The sequence below is a fragment of the Hoplias malabaricus genome, chromosome 14 (genome assembly GCF_029633855.1).
Source record: "Hoplias malabaricus isolate fHopMal1 chromosome 14, fHopMal1.hap1, whole genome shotgun sequence".
Classification (NCBI taxonomy): Eukaryota; Metazoa; Chordata; class Actinopteri; order Characiformes; family Erythrinidae; genus Hoplias; species Hoplias malabaricus.
The window spans coordinates 27,629,413-27,647,503 of record NC_089813.1 but is presented as its reverse complement, the minus strand read 5'-3'; the positions used below and the strand labels follow the sequence as shown (position 1 = coordinate 27,647,503).

General features: G+C 39.0%; 2 protein-coding genes across 2 annotated transcripts in view; both read right to left on the bottom strand.

Moving 5' to 3' along the window:
• sypa (synaptophysin a) lies at positions 1-14,359 on the bottom strand. The gene is made up of 7 exons (XM_066643357.1): positions 14,261-14,359; positions 9,823-9,888; positions 7,466-7,590; positions 6,081-6,279; positions 5,054-5,245; positions 3,227-3,544; positions 1-2,911 (listed from the first exon to the last, which is right to left on the bottom strand). The coding sequence occupies exons 1-6, from the start codon at positions 14,276-14,278 to the stop codon at positions 3,260-3,262; spliced, it is 885 nt and encodes a 294-aa protein (XP_066499454.1). The 5' UTR covers positions 14,279-14,359; the 3' UTR covers positions 1-2,911; positions 3,227-3,259.
• Positions 14,360-16,399: 2,040 nt separating this feature from the next.
• The window catches only part of cacna1fb (calcium channel, voltage-dependent, L type, alpha 1F subunit), a 39,798-nt gene continuing 38,106 nt past the window's right edge, over positions 16,400-18,091 (bottom strand). Inside the window, exon 47 of the mRNA XM_066643356.1 lies at positions 16,400-17,829. Coding sequence (XP_066499453.1) covers positions 17,560-17,829 — 270 coding nt within the window. The 3' untranslated portion in view covers positions 16,400-17,559. The remainder of the gene's footprint in view (positions 17,830-18,091) is intronic.

The window sequence follows — 18,091 nt, the reverse complement described above, 5'->3', positions numbered from 1 at the left end:
TAAGTTATTCTTTATTGAATTATTCCTTCATGGACTCCATAGAACAACACAACAGAATTCCTGGATAATTTTGTTGATTCTTGATTCTTCAGCATGGTCATATCCATTTCATCAACATCATTGAACGCTAAGAATATATTATACACAATAAATACAGCACAACCCAAAGGCATTGAGAATTTCACGAGACATACCAAACACCACTAACAACAGAGTAGTTGAACAGCATATTCATTTAGGGAGAGGAGTGGGACAGAGCAGAGAGAGTGAGCGAGAGAGAGGAGGATAGAGAGAAAAAAGAGGGAGCAAAAGGAAGGGAGTGCTAATTGGGGTTCGCAGGCCCACTGTCTAGTTCTATGCAGAAGCGAAAACTCTTTTGCTTTTACACCCAGAGAGGACTAAAGAGTGTGCAAATATTAAATGAGATTTAGTCATAAACTTGGGCAAGCTAGACCTGAGCATCTGATCATGCATGACATTGAGAAGCTCATCATAGCACTGTGTTCTAAACCAATGACAAATGAAATACACTGAGGGTGTACAGTGTCTGGTTGTCTTCAGCCTTAATAATAATATATCACCTTTCTGTAAAGTGGATAACTTTATCTGTACAACCTTAATGTTCTAGTGCTTGTTATGTATTATAAAGTGTACAAGCAAACCTGTCAGCTTCAATATGGGGCATACAGTCAATTACCACACACAGTCATTTCAGAAAAGAACAGAAAACACACTGACCATGAACCCATTTATAATGCAAAGTCAAAGGGCAGTTGGTTAAGGATCTGAGTTCAGTGCCAATGGATTTTATTGTTCTTTTGCTGTGTAGTGGTAAATGCTTTAGGATGATTTCCCATAGTAACCTAGAGTAAAATACAGATGCAACAGGCAAACACTAGTTAAAAAAGGATTAAGACTGAACATATTCGTTATATTTCAAAAGGGTGATTCATGTTGGTACCATATTCTATCATATAACGCCAGCTATATTTGACATCTGCATTTTGAGTGATCAGTCAAGCAGAAGTAAATGTCTGTCCCGGCATTTACATGTATGTAGAAATATTTGCACCACTTTTGGGCTCTTTCCCACTGCAGGTGCGGGCCCATTAGACCAGTTAAAGTTGTTTTTTTCATTTGCGGTGTTGCTAAAATAGTACCGGAAAGTGCACAACCTCTCCTAAGAATTATGCTGTCGTCAGATAAGATAGGTCTGAAACACTTTTGGTTTCTCTTTCCTCTTTCATGTTGCGCAAGATTCTTTGGGTGAGATCAAATTCCAATTCATGCTACCACTCATCCTCCACAGACCCTAGGGCACTTTCTGTACTGGAAATATAAAGATATGGGAACATGGCACAAAGGTGATGCAAATGTGGAGGCAGATCATTCCAGTTTGTAAGCGTTCCACGCTGAGCCATGACCGTGTGGAAAAGCCACCAGTACATTTACCCTCCATGCTCATTCCATTTGGCCTTGCAGTGGGAAAGAGGCTTTTGATATTTAGCATGATCATCTCTCCTGGTAATGCATATATAGATTTTATACCTTCTATAGATTCACTGTATAACATAAAAGATTAAAGTCACTAGACTGCAGATCTTCCAGGGCATATACATATGTATATATACACACATATTTGCAAATATATTTCAATAGAACAAGCCTAAGCTAAATCAAATTGTGCTTCTTCTTTTTCTTTCTTTTTTTTTTTTTTTTTTTTGTCAAAATAGGTTTCAAAGGGGTGCGTCTTTTCCCAGTGTGTTGAAAGGAGAAAGAGTAATGGGGGTCAGGGTAGAAAGGGGAGAGGGTATAAAATATGAAATTGAAACTGGCACATCAACATAGACTACCACCTACTCAATACACATGACGGCTTTCCTGTCAGGGGCCCACACTACACAAACAGAAGTTGAGATTTAGTCATCCACTTGCAAGAAACAGCACTGACACACTCGAGCAGCATAGTAGAGGAAGCATAGTTATTAGGAGCTACTCAAACCATGCTAATATACTGAACACATTCTCCTCAAATTATTGAGAGAAGAAACAAAACTGAGTCTCAAAAGAAAGAAAAACGCTGTAAAATCCTGGCTAACAATGGCTGTGCTGCTCAGAAGAATATATCTGGTCCCACCTTGAGTTTGGTCATGTATTAAGTCTATTGCTGACAGCAGAACTGGGCCCACTCTCTAAGCTCAAACTCATTCGGTTCAATGCTCTATCCCACCGATGAAAAAAAAAAGGAACGGCAGAATGGAAAAATAAAAATAAAAACATAATTTAAAAAATGAAATGGATGAACGTATAAAATTCTGATACAACATTAGTGAATATCTATGCAACTCGTACCAAACCACTATAGGTAAAAATTCTCAAGGAACCACTCCCGTTGGGGTTCAATGATGATTTTCATCTAATTAGCATAATCATCAGTGAACTTTATTAGAACATAACTTAAGACTACAGTGGAATAATCCCATACATATCTTTAGGAAATATTTGTATATATTTGTTCATATTGATATTTTTACAGCACAGACAAATACATTCTCTCAAGTTTAGCATTACTATTGTCAACATCATCAATTTCAAAATTTATATAGCAATAATTTATATCTTCTTTTTTTTGTCTTTTACATATTTTGGCATGTATTCATCTGATCATACCTAACATTATTATTTTTTTAACTTTTTTCAGTTTTATACATCACAATAATGAACAGCACATAGAGTTTCCCTTGCTTTTTCCCTGTGCCATACATCTCTTTGTATTTATTGTCCCCCACCCCTTCCCTCCCCCCTTCTTTCCATCCACAAAGGTATGCACAAACAGACAGACAGGGAAGAGTGTGGGTGTATGGGTAGGGTTCAGGCACCACACTCCATTAGTCACACGATCATCCTCTTTCTGTAGAAAGAGAGAGAGAGAGAGAGAGAGAGAGAGAGAGAGAGAAAGTTTGAAAGAAAGAGCTTTAAAAGCAATTTTTAGAAAAAAAAATCACTGAATGAATGGCTATTAGCAAAGGCATCATTTAGTAAGAGTCTGCCTTGATAAGAAAGTGGCATAAGAAGCAAGAACATGGCATTTACTCCCACCACCTTATCAAAATTAACCTTAAGCTTTCAATACAGACTCAACCATAGCAACCATAGCTGCAAAAGACATGAGAGAACCACCCACGGTATCAGAGTAATAATTACCACCTTCTTCTTCGGCACTCACCAGTCTCCGTCCGCCTCTTCATCCACTCCTTCCTCACATCTGGTTGGAAAAGGAAGTGGGTGCCCCCTGCTGGTTGTAACCACCCTGCCCGTAGTCTGCCCCCTGGTTGTAGCCCTGCTGACTGTAGTCGGGTTGGTAGCCACCCTGGGAGCCAGCGTAGGGGTCCTGCTGGCCGTAGCCCTGCTGGCCGTAGGATTCGGGGGCTGGCTGCTTCTCCTGGGCAGGTGGGGGGCGCATGAAAGGGGCAATGATGCCGGTCTCCTTAAACACAAACCACAGATTGCCTGCCCACAAAAACAGGTTCAGGAAGCCAAAGACCTGCAAGCACAAGAGAAACAGGGCTGATTTGTAGCTGTCATTAGAGTTGCATTAACAGTTGCAGATCACATTTCCATTGGTTTCACAATACAATGTCCACTATGTCAATAATCTCATGAATATTAAATGAATAATGAAGGCAAATAATGGCTATATTTATGTAGTTGCACAAACTAATTATAACAGGAGAGCTGCAAGTGTGACAGATGGTACTATACTTGCTGTTGTGTGTTGTATTAAGCCAGCTGTAGTCTTTTGCTTCTTTCGGAATGGTTCACTCATTAACTCATTCTAACTCATTTTCTACATTATGAATGACTTGGTGTCAGCGAAAAGACTTTTCCGACACAAAGCTCAGAAACACAGTTTCACAAAAAAAAAATAACAAACCTTGGAGGGACACTCTGTGACAGACTTTCTGGAATACGTCTGACACAATACAGCATTGTTAAGACACTACCACATTGCACAATGATAGTGGTCCTTAAACTGTGATACGTGAACAGCAAGTGGTGGTTAATCAAAAATTACTGCTTAATTAAAAAAAAAATCTGAAACTGAAAAATGTTCATGTGTAAACTACATAATGTAGTTTGTTAAAAAAATACACTATGGGCTATGAAGAAAGTACTAGTTCAGTAGTCTGTAAGAGAAGGGCTGGTGCAACATTCCCCCGCTTCTTATTTCCAGGCAGGGAACACAATCTCCCAGTATTTTGCACAATCTATATAAAGAAAGCCCTGTTTCAGCTTTTTACTAAATGTAAGCAAAGGCTAGAGACAGATGTGGGAAATTTGGACTTCATTGCAAAATGAAAAGGGGAAATGAGAAAAACAAACTGAGACCAACTCCATGAAATACTCCTAAGCACAGAAAGACTAAATAGAGAGAACACTTCTGAAGAAGTGTTGAAGAACAACGATGTGGCTGGTTTCACATCATTATAGTCCTAAAACACTGTTTACGCCACGCCTCCTTCACCTACTGATACAAGTGCTGAGTGCTCCTGTGAGCACCTGCTTCACCTATAGTCTATTGAAGCACATATTTAATTGTTCTCTCTTCACATTTTTTCATTTTCTTTGAAAATACTAATTTCCCCAAAACTCTATATGTTCTCATAAATGTATAATTGTGTTTAAAATATTCAGTTTAAGCCTAATAATTTATATTTGCTCTATAATTTTTTGTAATTATTTTAGAACAACTTTGTTTAATGCATGCAAATTACAAATATTCAAGCAAGACACAGGACTGATAGGTTTTGGTTTGATAATAGGTGGTACTTGGTTCAAAAGGTTTATGAACCACTGCATTAAGGCATACATTGGAAATTCTTGTTTGGTGTGTTCTCCCTGTGTCTGCGTGGGTTTCCTCCGCACTAGCAATTGCAGCTATAGCATCATACTGACTAGCAATTTCAAAATCCAGGCCTGGAACCTGGATGTAAGGTCTGGATTTATATACCTCTGCTGTACACTGTTAGGGTTGCTGATCTTGTATACTCACCACGGAGGTGTTGAGGCCGGACATGACAGGGTCATGAACTTCACGACAGCGGTTTCCCTCTTCCTCACAGGCAGAGATGAGTTTCAGTACTTTCTCCGGGTCTGTGGCCGTCTTCACGTCTGATAATCCCTTTGCCCAAGCTGCTGAGCTCACCAGCCACATGAAGGTGAACACACATGTCACGCCAAAATCCTGAGAGAAATAGCAAGCAAGCTTTATCTGCTTGATCAAACTTTTACACTGCCAGGCCTAAAAACATTCCAACCTCCAATATTCTACAATCACTTTTCATTTTTATCAGCTCCACTTAACATATAGGTGCACTTTATTGTTCTACAATTAGACTTTAGCCTATCTGTTGCTTTGCATACTATGTGTGCCCCTGCATTCATCCCGTTCTTCAATGATCAAGACTCCACAGGATCATAAATGTGTCAGTGAGTGGCCAGAGTTTAAACTCCAACTGTACTGCTGTGTCGGATCCACTTGAACCAGCACAACACACAGTAACATACCACCAAAAACTTAGTATCAGTGCAGCGCTAAGGAAGATCCATCGCCCAAATAATACTTGCCTTGATGAGGTCCTGTGGGACCCTGAACACTGAAGAACAAAGTATGCAGAGCAACAGATGGACTACAGTCTCTAGAAATACAAAATGCAACTATATGCAAAGTGGAGCTAATGACCAGTGAGGGTAGAATATTGGTGAGCATGATTTTTTTTCTTGGCCAGGCAAGATACTTGTTTTAAAACGCAAAGTTTAGTACAAAAAGTTCTAATATTATTACAATGTACAGTTAAATAACCACAGAACACAACAACAGAAACATTTTGAAACATTAAAAAGCTATTCCTCAGTAAATATTCAGTACACATTGTTATTTATGTGCACTATCTGGTTGTGTCTATTATAATACGTATTATTATCCTCATTCATGTATATATTATTGTACTATATTTCTACTTTATATTATATCAATGTTTTTGCTGCTTTTTGTCTGTCCATTACTGGGGGACACTTACAATCAGTGGTCCCTTGTTGTTCTCGCGATATTTGTCAAAGGCAAAGACATAGATGCTAAGAGCTGCTGTTGAGTACAGGAAGGCAAAGACACCAATGGTGACAAAAAACTCTGCAGATGAGGAGTAGTCACCCACGAGGAAGTAGCGCCCATGTGAGCCTCCCCTGCAAGTTGGGGCATCAAAGTAGACTTGGTGGAGCCTGGGGAAATGTGAAAGAGTTAGTAATCTTAGCCTGTTTGCCATTCATAGATCAAATAAAAAGGGTACAGCATTGTCAGAGGCCAACCTTCATCAGTTTGACTTCCATTACAAATAGGTCCTAATATAAAGAGTATTCATTATCAAGATTCATTTTTTAACAGAAAACTTTATTTAACAGAATTACATAGAAGCCTCAACAACAGAGTATCAAAGCACTTTTTCAGCATTTAGTGTGTCCCCACAGTGCCTTTCTTTCAGCTCCCATTATTTTCAGCAGACCAGCTTTCAGTTTATCAAAAAGATACCTACAATGATATTTTTCTATGTCTCCGGTCAGTCTGTACATTGATCTGAAAACAGCAGCAGCTTTGTTGTAAGACTGGCAAATTTCTTTCTTATATATATTTTTTTTATTTCTTCCTCTCAGTAACAGCTTCTTGACTGATGTATATCCTTTCATAGAAACAGCTGTGCTTTTATAGGTGGTCTACTAGGCCTTGCATTATTTGTCTTTCCCATTACCTACATCTAATCTCATCCAAAAAGAGAAAATAACTTGTACAAAATGCCCAAAATTAAATAAAGTGTGGTCTCTGTACATTTGTGCTGTACATAAATTAGTGCTGTATCTGAACTACTGAGACAAAGATAGATTAAATAATAAATCTGTATATTGTAATTCTGCAATGATAAACTTAGGTCTGTCACAATAACTACATTATCAACTTATCTTACAATATATGGACTTTTCTTCAATCATTTTAACAGACCTTAATATCGCCTATTGTTCCAACTGGCATGTTTAATTACATAAAAATGAACATTACCATTATTTTAACTGCTCGCTCATTTCTGTTTTTCTCTGCTCTCTGTTATGGAGCCTTTATGTCACTTTGTTTTGAAGCAGTGTTTTTTTAATTGATGGTTTATGTATTTACGACATTAATTAATTTAGAACACACGTATTGCTTTTCCATTGTCTGAATATTCTTTTTGCTGAAAGTTCATTGCTGTTTAACGGGGAGTAAATGAATTATTATGCCCTTATATTATCATTATATTGGTGGCATAAATGGTCTTAAAAGGACAATAATCTTGTTTAGCGCAATTATTACCGGGGTCAATAAATCGATCACAAGAAATGGCTGTCATGACAGGGCCAGCTGAACTGCAGCTCACAGTACCTGAAGGGGTATTCAAACTCCACTTCTATTTTCAGGTCACTCTCCGATCTGTTTCTGCACTCCACGCTCATGCGAAACAGACCTGAGTAGCTCCCGCAGGTGGAAAAAGCAAAGATAGCGAACACCTGAAAACAGAGAGAGAAAGAGAATGCACATTTTCCCTGAAATCCCCGTTGAAAACATGAAGAACCGAACGTGTTAGAGATGCAGCGTGGGCTGATCTAATAACTCTAAGGTACACTGACCGAGTGCTTGTCAACAAATTCACATAGTACTCTGAGTTTGTTTGGAAACTCTGGAATATTCTTCACCATTCAATGTTCTAGAGTGCTCTCTTCAATTCACACATTTTAAGAATGTTCCCCTGTCCAAACTGTTCTTAAATGTTCTCCCCAATCACACTATTCGAGAATGCTCTTTCAATTCACTCTGTTCTGGAATGTTCTCTACACACACCATGTTATAGAATGCTGCCTCCCATTCATCCTGTTCTCGAATATACTCCACCAGCCTAGATGTCTTACAATGTTCTGAACTGTTCTCTCCCATCCACCCTTTCTTTCCCTCTATCAACAATGAATATTCTTACAATACTCTTCTACTTTCACACACTGTTAGAATGATCTTCCTAATCGGCCTCCTCCTGAATGTTTTCCAGCTTTCACAATGTTTTAGAATATTCTCCTGTGCCACACTGTGCTAGAATTTTCTCATCTATTTGCATAATTCCAGTCTTCTCCTCCATTCAGGCTGCTTTCGATCACTCGACACAAAGTGGGAACACTTACAACATTCTAGAATGTTCTTTCATATTGTCTAGAAATATTTGTATCATACCTGTGCAACTAGATTTAATCAGGTGTGATCAAGGTCTGATATCATGAATAACACAACGAATTATAAGAGCACATACATATTATTATGTTGAGAAAAGCCTGTCTCTACACTGTAGAATAGCATTATGGGACAGACACAAACATAGTTTTTTCTGTCCTGGCATAAATCTGTGCGATTGAGTCACTCAGAGATTATATGCGGGTTGGAGGCTGGCTGTGGCTGAGTTGAGGGATTGAATGGAGAATGGAGCTATTAAATTTCACAGAGATTCTCGGCCATCTGTCACACCGTGGAGCTGGACTCCAGTCAGAAAAGGCCTCAGGCGCCTCCACAGGAGATCAAACAGATAACCATGCCAGAACACTTCAAAAGCAAAAGCCCAAAATGAGTGAGACGAAATTTAACTGGACCAAACAAAATCAAGACACAATCAACAAGGGCAGATGAATCTAAACCATTGTCCAAACTTGCTTTCAAGAGCCATTCAATGTCAAGAAAATCGGAGTAAAATCAGGCCAGGGCCAAACGTGGGGTCACACCTGTAATGAATGTGATTAGTTCAGTAGAGTCCATTTATAGGGCTCATTTTCTTCTGTGCATTAATTACACTAATCACTTTTAGTCATAATGATTCCATATACATGTATGACTATGAGAGGTCACGTTTGACTTATATCAGTTTTCCAGAGGTTCTACAGCCTTGAACCAGATTTAAAATCAGACTAAGACCAACTTTATCTGTAACTTAATGACCTGATTGTACAGTTAAAAAAAGGAGATTCTATTCAAATGACTGCTTTTATGAGATGGTGATTTAAAAAAACAGACATTTAACAGTCAGTTGAAGATTTAGATGAAATATGAAGAACAGCTTTGTTATATATCATAAGATCATATCTGGAAAAGCAAGTATAATACATTTTCTATTAAATACTATTCTATATAATGATCCCAATCCCCCCACCCCTGACTAAAAGATGCTTCCTCCAAAGTTGAACTATCAGAGGTGAGCCACCAGATGCCAGTATTACCCTACACATACTCCCCCTCCCCTCAGCATTAGACCTTGATATGTCAACATACTTTTTCTTGGCCTACACACTGGCCTCCTGTATGATGACACAGAACAATTGCAGCTGAAACCAGCCTGGTATTAGATCTTCAGATGACAGGCTGCTTTAAAGGTATGTATTATTTAGCCATCAAACTATGCTTGCATGAGCAAACACCTGGCGTATGAGTCATTAGAGATGATGTATAAGTGGATGAGTAATCAAAAATACAAGGAGATGCATTTTCTGAACAAGGTAACACAAAGATGCTCATTTAGAGTTGTCAGGAGCTTCTACTTGTCTTTAATTATTTCCACTCCTAGAGAAGCAAAAATAATCCAGGCCTAGAAATACAAACGCTATAAACCTTTCATAGCACTCAAGTGGATTACACTAATACACACAGAGTTAAAATAGAGGTTTAGGATATCACAGTTGTATCAATGACCCAAACAAATAAGCACTTACCCATTCCAGGACTTTGATGAAGCCCAGGGGCACTTTAAGCACTCTGAATTGCCCATTGGCAACTAACTGTAAATAGAAAATGATGGTGTTAAAATGGCATCTAATAAGTGGAAAACATTTCAGAAAAATCTTCAGATTTCAAAATTAGCATTCAGAAATTTATAAAAAGGTTTAGTTACAAAACACACGGCAAACCTTCTCCAAATAGTTATTTGGGCTTCATGACATATTCTACATTGTTGGCTTGCTACACACAGTCAAGAAAAATCAATGTTCTCACTGATTAATACCACCTTTATTACAGAATGAAAAATGTGGACTGGTAGACGTCTAAAATGATCATCATCTGGTAAACAGTAGCCTACTTAAAGGCTTTTTGCTGATAACACAGCACTATGGGTCTAAATAGAGTTGTATCTGTCGATCCCACAGCACCAGGACCCTTGAGGTGTGACTGCGACACTACCTGTTGTGCCACTGTGCTGCCCTATTTGCAAATCAAATAAATTTCTTTTATTTGTGTGTTCTTGAATATAATATACAATGGGAACACACGTAGTGCTGCTGTGACACAACACAAGATTTCAGGGCTTTTTGTGGTCAAACCCTACCGCAGTTCACTCTCTGTATAGTTTTCTCTGTATGTGTTCTCCTTGTGTCTGAATGGGTTTTTCCAGGTGATCCAGTTTTCTCCCACAGTCCAAAAACACATGTTGCTAGCAGTGGCAATTTCTCTAAGACTAAAATGTCAAAAACTAAATGGTCAGTTAACAGTTGTCTTAACATTTCATTGACTACAAATGCTTTAGAACACGTTCATCTCAAAGACGAGTTCATTCAGAATCAGCTACTTATCACAAATCGACTGATTCAATTTTGTTAACTTCTCATACATTCCCGTAGCATCAATGCATTTGGCTGTAGAAGCTGAGCCTCTATTCACTTAAACGGGACTGTAGGAAACATTTTTTTCATTCCTTTGAAACTTGCTGGTCATTGGATAAATGCCACGATTTTGTCCCGCCCGTGAACGCTGAGCATCTCTGGGGCAGAATGGAGCTGTGGAAGTTTCTGGATGTGGAGCTTCTGCAAGATGATTGGAGGACCAGTCGAAAGGCTGAATCCCATTTTGATTGACAGCTATTTTGAGATATACACCGTCACTTAATCACTGGAAGTTTTAGTCCCATCGCAGATTTTGTGCCACCCATTTCTTGGTAATTGGTCGTCTAAGCAGCCTAGCTCTGCTGGCCATTGAGAGGACACTGGTCAAGTCCCTGGAAAAGACGTCTACTTGGTACGATAGGATCACAAGCCATTTTCTTGAAAAGGAACAGAGGGCAGAATATATGTATAAATAAACTGACAAATTTTATGATGTAAGCTGACAATGAGCTTCCCCTCTTTGAAAGACCAGCAGCTGCCACTGGTTGCTAGGGGGTAGCTATTGACAAGAGTCCAAAGGTGTGAATGACTGAGTGAATATGTGATGGCTTGTGATTGACTGGCGCCCCCTCCAGGGTGTGTTTCTGCCTAGTGCCCAGTGATTCCGGGTAAGCTCCAGACCCAACGTGACCCTTAACTGGATGAAGTGGTTACGGAAAATGAATGAATGAATGAATAATCTATATTCTATATGGCAAGTAAAGTACTATTATTCTACTATCCCTTTAAGAGCTTTCATAGATATCATATACTACCCAAAACTCATAATCTGCCTTCTCAAGAGCGATTAGGGTGTGGGCTGTGGCACATTGCAGTATAGAGGGCTGTTTTGAAAGACTATATAAGTTATGTTAACAAATAATGGAGTTAAATAACAATCAGAAACAAGAACAACCAACTTTAAACATAATCCCTATCTTTTTTTTCTTGTCTTCTCTCCAGTCACATAGCTCCAGGGGTCTGAAGGTTGTGGGTTCGATTCCCACTCCGGGTGACTGTCTGTGAGGAGTTGGTGTGTTCTCCCTGTGTCCGTGTGGGTTTCCTCCGGGTGCTCCGGTTTCCTCCCACAGTCCAAAAACACACGTTGGTAGTTGGACTGGCGACTCGAAATTGTGAGTGTGTGAGTGAATGTGTGTGTGTGTGTCTGTGTTGCCCTGTGAAGGACTGGCGCCCCCTCCAGGGTGTATTCCTGCCTTGCACCCAATGATTTCATGTAGGCTCTGGACCCACCGCGACCCTGAACTGGATAAGTGGTTACAGATAATGAATGAATGAATGAATGAGCCTTCCTGGCTGCTTCCATTCTTGCATCAATTTAACAATCAAAACTCACTTTAATTCTAAATAGTTACAGATCTCTGCTTTACTTTCCCCTGCATTTATCAACGTTTATATTATTATTTTAAATGTTTTCCCTCAGCTTAGTTTCATTGTGTCTTTTTTTTTTCTTGTCTTTGGTTTTTTTTCTCAAAGAGCAAAGCTTGTTGCATTAACTAATATTAGCAGTTTTGCAATAACAACTCCAACTTTGTGTATTTCAGAGGGAGGATAAGTCCCCAGTGGGCCCCAAATGTTTTATTTATGGTTTTAATGTTCATCCCAAATGGTTTAATCTGACAGTAATACGGTATTATTTATTTATTTTTCCTTTAAAAAGGAAAACAACATATATATATTGCATATATATATGTCTTTGTTCACGTGGCTTTTGTTCATTTCTGCTGTTTCTAGGATTTACCTGCAGTTATCCAGCTAAAATGGGCTTTTAAATATTGCTACAGTATTGTCTCCAGTGATCAGTGAATACAGGTGAAAGTGGTCTGTCCCTGTATCCTTAGGATTTATGCACAGGTGTTGACATTGGCAATTTTAAGCCACGAGACCTTTCCCTTTCAGTATGAATTGGAATTTCTGTGCTTCTTTACTATAATGTGATATTTTTCTGTTTTATTTTTTGTTTTTATTCCTACCAAGACGTGCTAACCCACAAAGTTAGGAAAACACAGAGGGTCTGACAAACGTTCTGCTCCAGTCTATAAAGGGGGTACCTGAATGAAATATATAGCTAGTATTTCTGACACACTGTTCTACTGTATGACAGAATTAGCACTGTAGACTACACATGCTCCTGATGACCTTCATTCTGATTAAATTATCCATTCAAGAAGTCAGTTTCTATTTAATGAAAGAAAAACAGCTCTGTCTGGGGTATTATTGTTATTACATGGTGCTGATATTTATCATGATATCTGATATGAAGGTTGGGAGCGTTTTATGGAGACATACAACAGCACATCATTAAATCAATTGTTCATTTTACTAGACACAAGTGTTGTGATGTTTCAGCCAACTTGACCTTCATCGCTTGAGCTGATGTTTCAAGCAGTTTGATAATATTATCATAAAGACATAAAAGATATTGACCATATACCTGCAACATGATAATAAAATAAGACAGTTACACAATCCACATTATATGTATTGCAATGCAGTAATTAATGCCATACTGCCCACCCATAGTTTTAATCATCCTCCTTTAAGGACCAGAGGCTGGTATATTTTGGACTGTAAGTTTTACCATAAGATGTTTGTCAAGGACTGTTATGTAGCCCAGTCTGTAGCTGAAATTGTCCTTTAAAATGTAACACTAAACAACAACAAAAACAACAACAGCAGCAGCAGCAGTGTGTATTAGGGTGGAGATGTGTGATAGGCTTATTATATATTCAGAGAGCGTTTGTGACGTAAGAGGGCAGATCAATAGAACACGACAGCGCGTCCCCGCCTCTACCCTCAAAACATTCGATGAATAATTTGAAGATATTATAATATTTCATAATATCAAATTAATATGCCCTTCCCCATGAAACCATATTAGATCATAGCAGCGTCCTAGGGGTGTATTAACAGAGAGTTTCCTCTTCAGAAAAAGCGTCCCTAAGGCTGTCACTATCATGAAAACAACAAAATACAGTTTTTAATTTTACATTTGCGTTCAATTCGCTCATATCTCACAGTCATCAAGGCCAAACACTATGTATTTATGCATCCCTGTGTGCGATCCATCACAGATAAGTACATCCTTGCTCTCTTGGAATGGAAGCAAGGACTGAGTCACAGCAGCTCAGGCAAAAGTCAGCTGCCATTTTACAGAGCATTCTCTACAGTAACTGCATAGTAAAGGCCTCTCGATGATGGCTTTTGAAGCTCTTCTTTTATTATCGTTTGCCATCAAGCATCACTGTGTTATCACGGATGAGAAATTGCACAGCCTTTTCCTCACATCCCAGGCGATAACTAAGCGCAAAGGAGCATTGTGGGATGTTACAGGGATTCTGTCACAACAGCAGCCCACCACAGAAACGTACATGCAATAATAACCTGCCCTTCTCAGTCGCCTTTAATTAACCGCCTTATAAAGATGCAAAAGCACAGTCATTCATATTTCCCCAAACATGTCGTCCATTAATTTATTTGTGCCCAGATGCCCTACCTGGTTTACAATTTCCATCTTGGCTGCTTGCTCGTAGAAAAGCGAAATAGAAAAGCGGGGGGAGGCGAAGGGAGCGGGAGAAACAGCCCACACGGCGGAGGGGTGGAAGGGGGGTGGGAGCGCGGTCGGCAGAACAGCCTCATTGCGTCATACGCCGGGAGGAGGCGTGCTCAGTGCGCAAGAGCAGGAGCAGGACTCGAGCATCATCACTCGGTCCATTGGAACAAGGCTCAGACCTCAAAGACGGCGTTGCGTTTCTTCTGCGCTCATTACACTACTGAAACTTAGGAGATGACAACGTCAGGGCTTTCAAATCCGACTCTAACACACAGTCTGCAGTGTGCAGTTCAACTTCCCCTTCAGTCATCAATAAAACCCCTAAAAACGACCCTGTTACGCGCTAAAAAATCTCCACTTACCTCTTTGCTGCTCAGTATTATATACTGAAATATTGGAAAACGCGTAACATTAGGACACTATACCTCTGCTGGAAACAGAAATAGAAAGACAAAAACAAACTATTTCTTTTCTTAACTACCTGGCAATAATGGGCTTTGCTGTACAGCAGCACTGCAGTTTACTTATACATATTACTAACATAAGAATACATACTTACAAAATAATCCTACATCTTTTGTGACCATGGGATTTCTTCAGAAGTAAATCTGACACTACTTGTTTAGTCTCTTTCTTTAAAATATTGAATTGTAAAAATGAATGAATGATGTTCCTGCTTTATAAAGAGGCAATATGGTGCTTATACAACAGAATACATCCATTTATCCTTTCTCATAGTCTGAACAAAAAGGTTTGCTTTATATAGTTCAAAGACATCAGAGCTTTAGGGCCCTGTCTTGTACTCCACAGTCTGTGAGAGCAGACTGTTTACTCTATGGCTGGTGGTCTAAGTAGCTCCCTTGCTGAATGACTAACTTAAGTCGAGGGAGCCTACTGCAGATTGCTCAAGTAGTATTCTTACTACCAAAGACTTACCAGCCAAGGTGGGCTCACTGTGGATTGGCCGGGAGTTCTGCTTATGTTGCTTACTCTGGTGTGACCTGTAAATTGCCTGCTGATGCAAGCTAAGTACCAAGGTAGCTGCTACATTCATAGCCACCTATAGCCATCCAGGACACCATTCCCGGTGTGTATCCATTAAGATTTAACACTTACTGGGCTGACCATACCAGTCTGTGGACCAAAGGTGAAACTGGCATAATGTTGATGCTTCATAGCCATGTCAATGGCCTTTTGGCTTATTTAGTTTTCACACTAAGAACAAGCTAGTTTCTGTGTGGGATTCGACATTGTTCTCACCTAGCCATGTCTAACATCATACCTCCACCATCAGGAATTCAAATGACCTGGCATCCAGCTGCAGTCACAGCTTCAGGCCTGAGTCTCACTCCACCCACAGTCCACCTGCTCCCCACTAGTGCCCCACCAGCCCCAAGAAAGATACCTATTTTTAAATAGCCAGTGTTTCATAACCATTTCACACCTACCTTGCCACTTTCATCGAAACATTTTCAGAGTTCCCAGAAGGAAACATGAAATGAACAAGACTGTCTTTTTCTGAAAAAAAAAAAAAAGTACTGGAATCATGATAACCCTCACCAAACTGAGCCATTCAAATCATCTGCAGCCACCATGACCTTCAGGTTTCTATGGCCACAGCAGAAGCTGGTTACTGGTATACAACGCTTACTGCTAAAGAACACAGATGTAATTTCTAGTTTAAAGAGGGCACCTCCTAATCTAGGCAGCTGCTCCTGTCCTTCGGGGGAAAAAACACCTAATTATTTTTACAGTGATATGGGTTTGCCAGCTCTGAACTAGTTCACCACAAGATGTCGCATTCTTTATGGCATTAAAAAGTTTATTATTATGGCAGACAAGTGAAGACACTGTTTAGTGTTAGAGATTCTGTTATGAGGAGGCTGTAACCGCTGGGCTAACAAAGCCATCTGAGGTTCATTGGGTGAGGGAGTGCTGGAAGTGTGGATGAAGCAAAGCCTCCACTTGAAACTGCAGTAGGATTAGCATATCACAGCAATGCAAGCAACAAAGATCACTTCATCTTTATTTTTCAGATTACAAAGTGTTCATTTTAATAAACAAGACCCACCCTCACATAGAAATGCATTTAGCTCTCACATGTACAGAATAGGACTATAATACAATTATTTACACATATATGTATATTTAAAGAGTGGTGGTGCATAAAAACACAGTTGGTGCACAGTTAAGTAAAGTTAAGAAATCTGACATTTTCATTTGTAATTCATTTTAGTTTCAATAAAAGACACCACTGAGCTATGCCTTAAATAATTAATTGTGAAATCAATTCATATTCATAGCAGGTCCAACTTGAATCTTTGGCTCTATTCACAGAACATCAGCAAGGTTTGAGAGGTGTAAAGAAATAAAACTGTTGTTGAATAAAAGTTACATGAACAAAAATACACAGCTGTGCTTTGCTCGTTTTTTGTAGTTTTTTGTAGTAAGCTATATTTCAGGTCATACATTGAGCATTTTTTGCCAGAAATCCTACAGAGTAAAGGGGTTATTAAGAAATCCTACAAAAAATACAAACACACAATAGAAATATTCAGTCATGGACTATGGAATCTGATCACTGAAAAAGAAATGCACCAAGGTATAGGATTTTCTTTCCTTTTACATAGTATTGCAGACTGTAGATCTCATAGGGCAGAATCCCTTTACATATGTCATATAGTTTTTGGTCAAATAAACAAAAATGATCAAATAAAAACATATTTACACATACAAACTATTTTCAACAAGATGTTTAGTAAAAAACAAGTCCTTTAAACTTGTAATGTACATTATTTGTAAAATATAATGTACATTATTTGATGCAAATATGGTACAGCAAATGAATCATGACCCATTTCAGATTCTCTGTGCAATGAAATCAATGTTTTAGGCATTTTAGGCATTGTAACAGAATATTACTGCTGTATCTACTGCTCAGATTCTTCCATTTATGCAAATATTTATGCAAATATTTTTTTTTCTCATGTAAAACACAAAAACCAAACATCAATACAATCTCAACATATTTTCTTACGTTCATCTCTAATAAGATAATAACGATTTAAATACCTATCCCCATAAAAAGCCCTTTGCAACCCTTCTTTCATTACTATCAAAAACTATGGTCAAATTTTGAGACTTTTGTCCATTCTTGCCTCTGTAAATTGCAGCTTTTGTGCTTTTTCTCTGACCAGTAACATTGCTGCTCCTTCCTCTCATTCATCGATTCCATCTCTCACTCAGAAAGACGTAACACATGTCATTTCATCAGCAAGCTCATCCTCATCTCGGCCCCTGACCGGCTCCTCGTCACTATAAAGGGGTCCTAAGTCTGTGTGGTTGAGGAAGCCCCCACCAGAGCTCCCTGTACTACCCCGGCTCAGTAGGTCACTGGCTGCACTTTCCATTTCATCTATGGTCATGTGACATGCGTCTGCAATCTCCCGCTTAGCAAAGGCAACAAACTTGGGGTCCTTAGCATAAAGGCCAAGGCCCTCTGAGATCAGTACCTGAGGACAGGCAAAGAGAAGACTCATGATTAGACATTTGGTATATAATCTAACATTTATAGATTATAAAGGTGAAGAACAAAACACCCAACAACAAGGAAATAACTATTAGACATTTGGGACCTCATCTAAACCATTTTACTCATGATATCACCTAGATGCTAAGAAACATTAATTCTGATGTAATTTACCATGACATGAGATAATATTAACATATCGCTCATTTCTACATTCGTTAACAACAGCTGTCATATACTTCTCA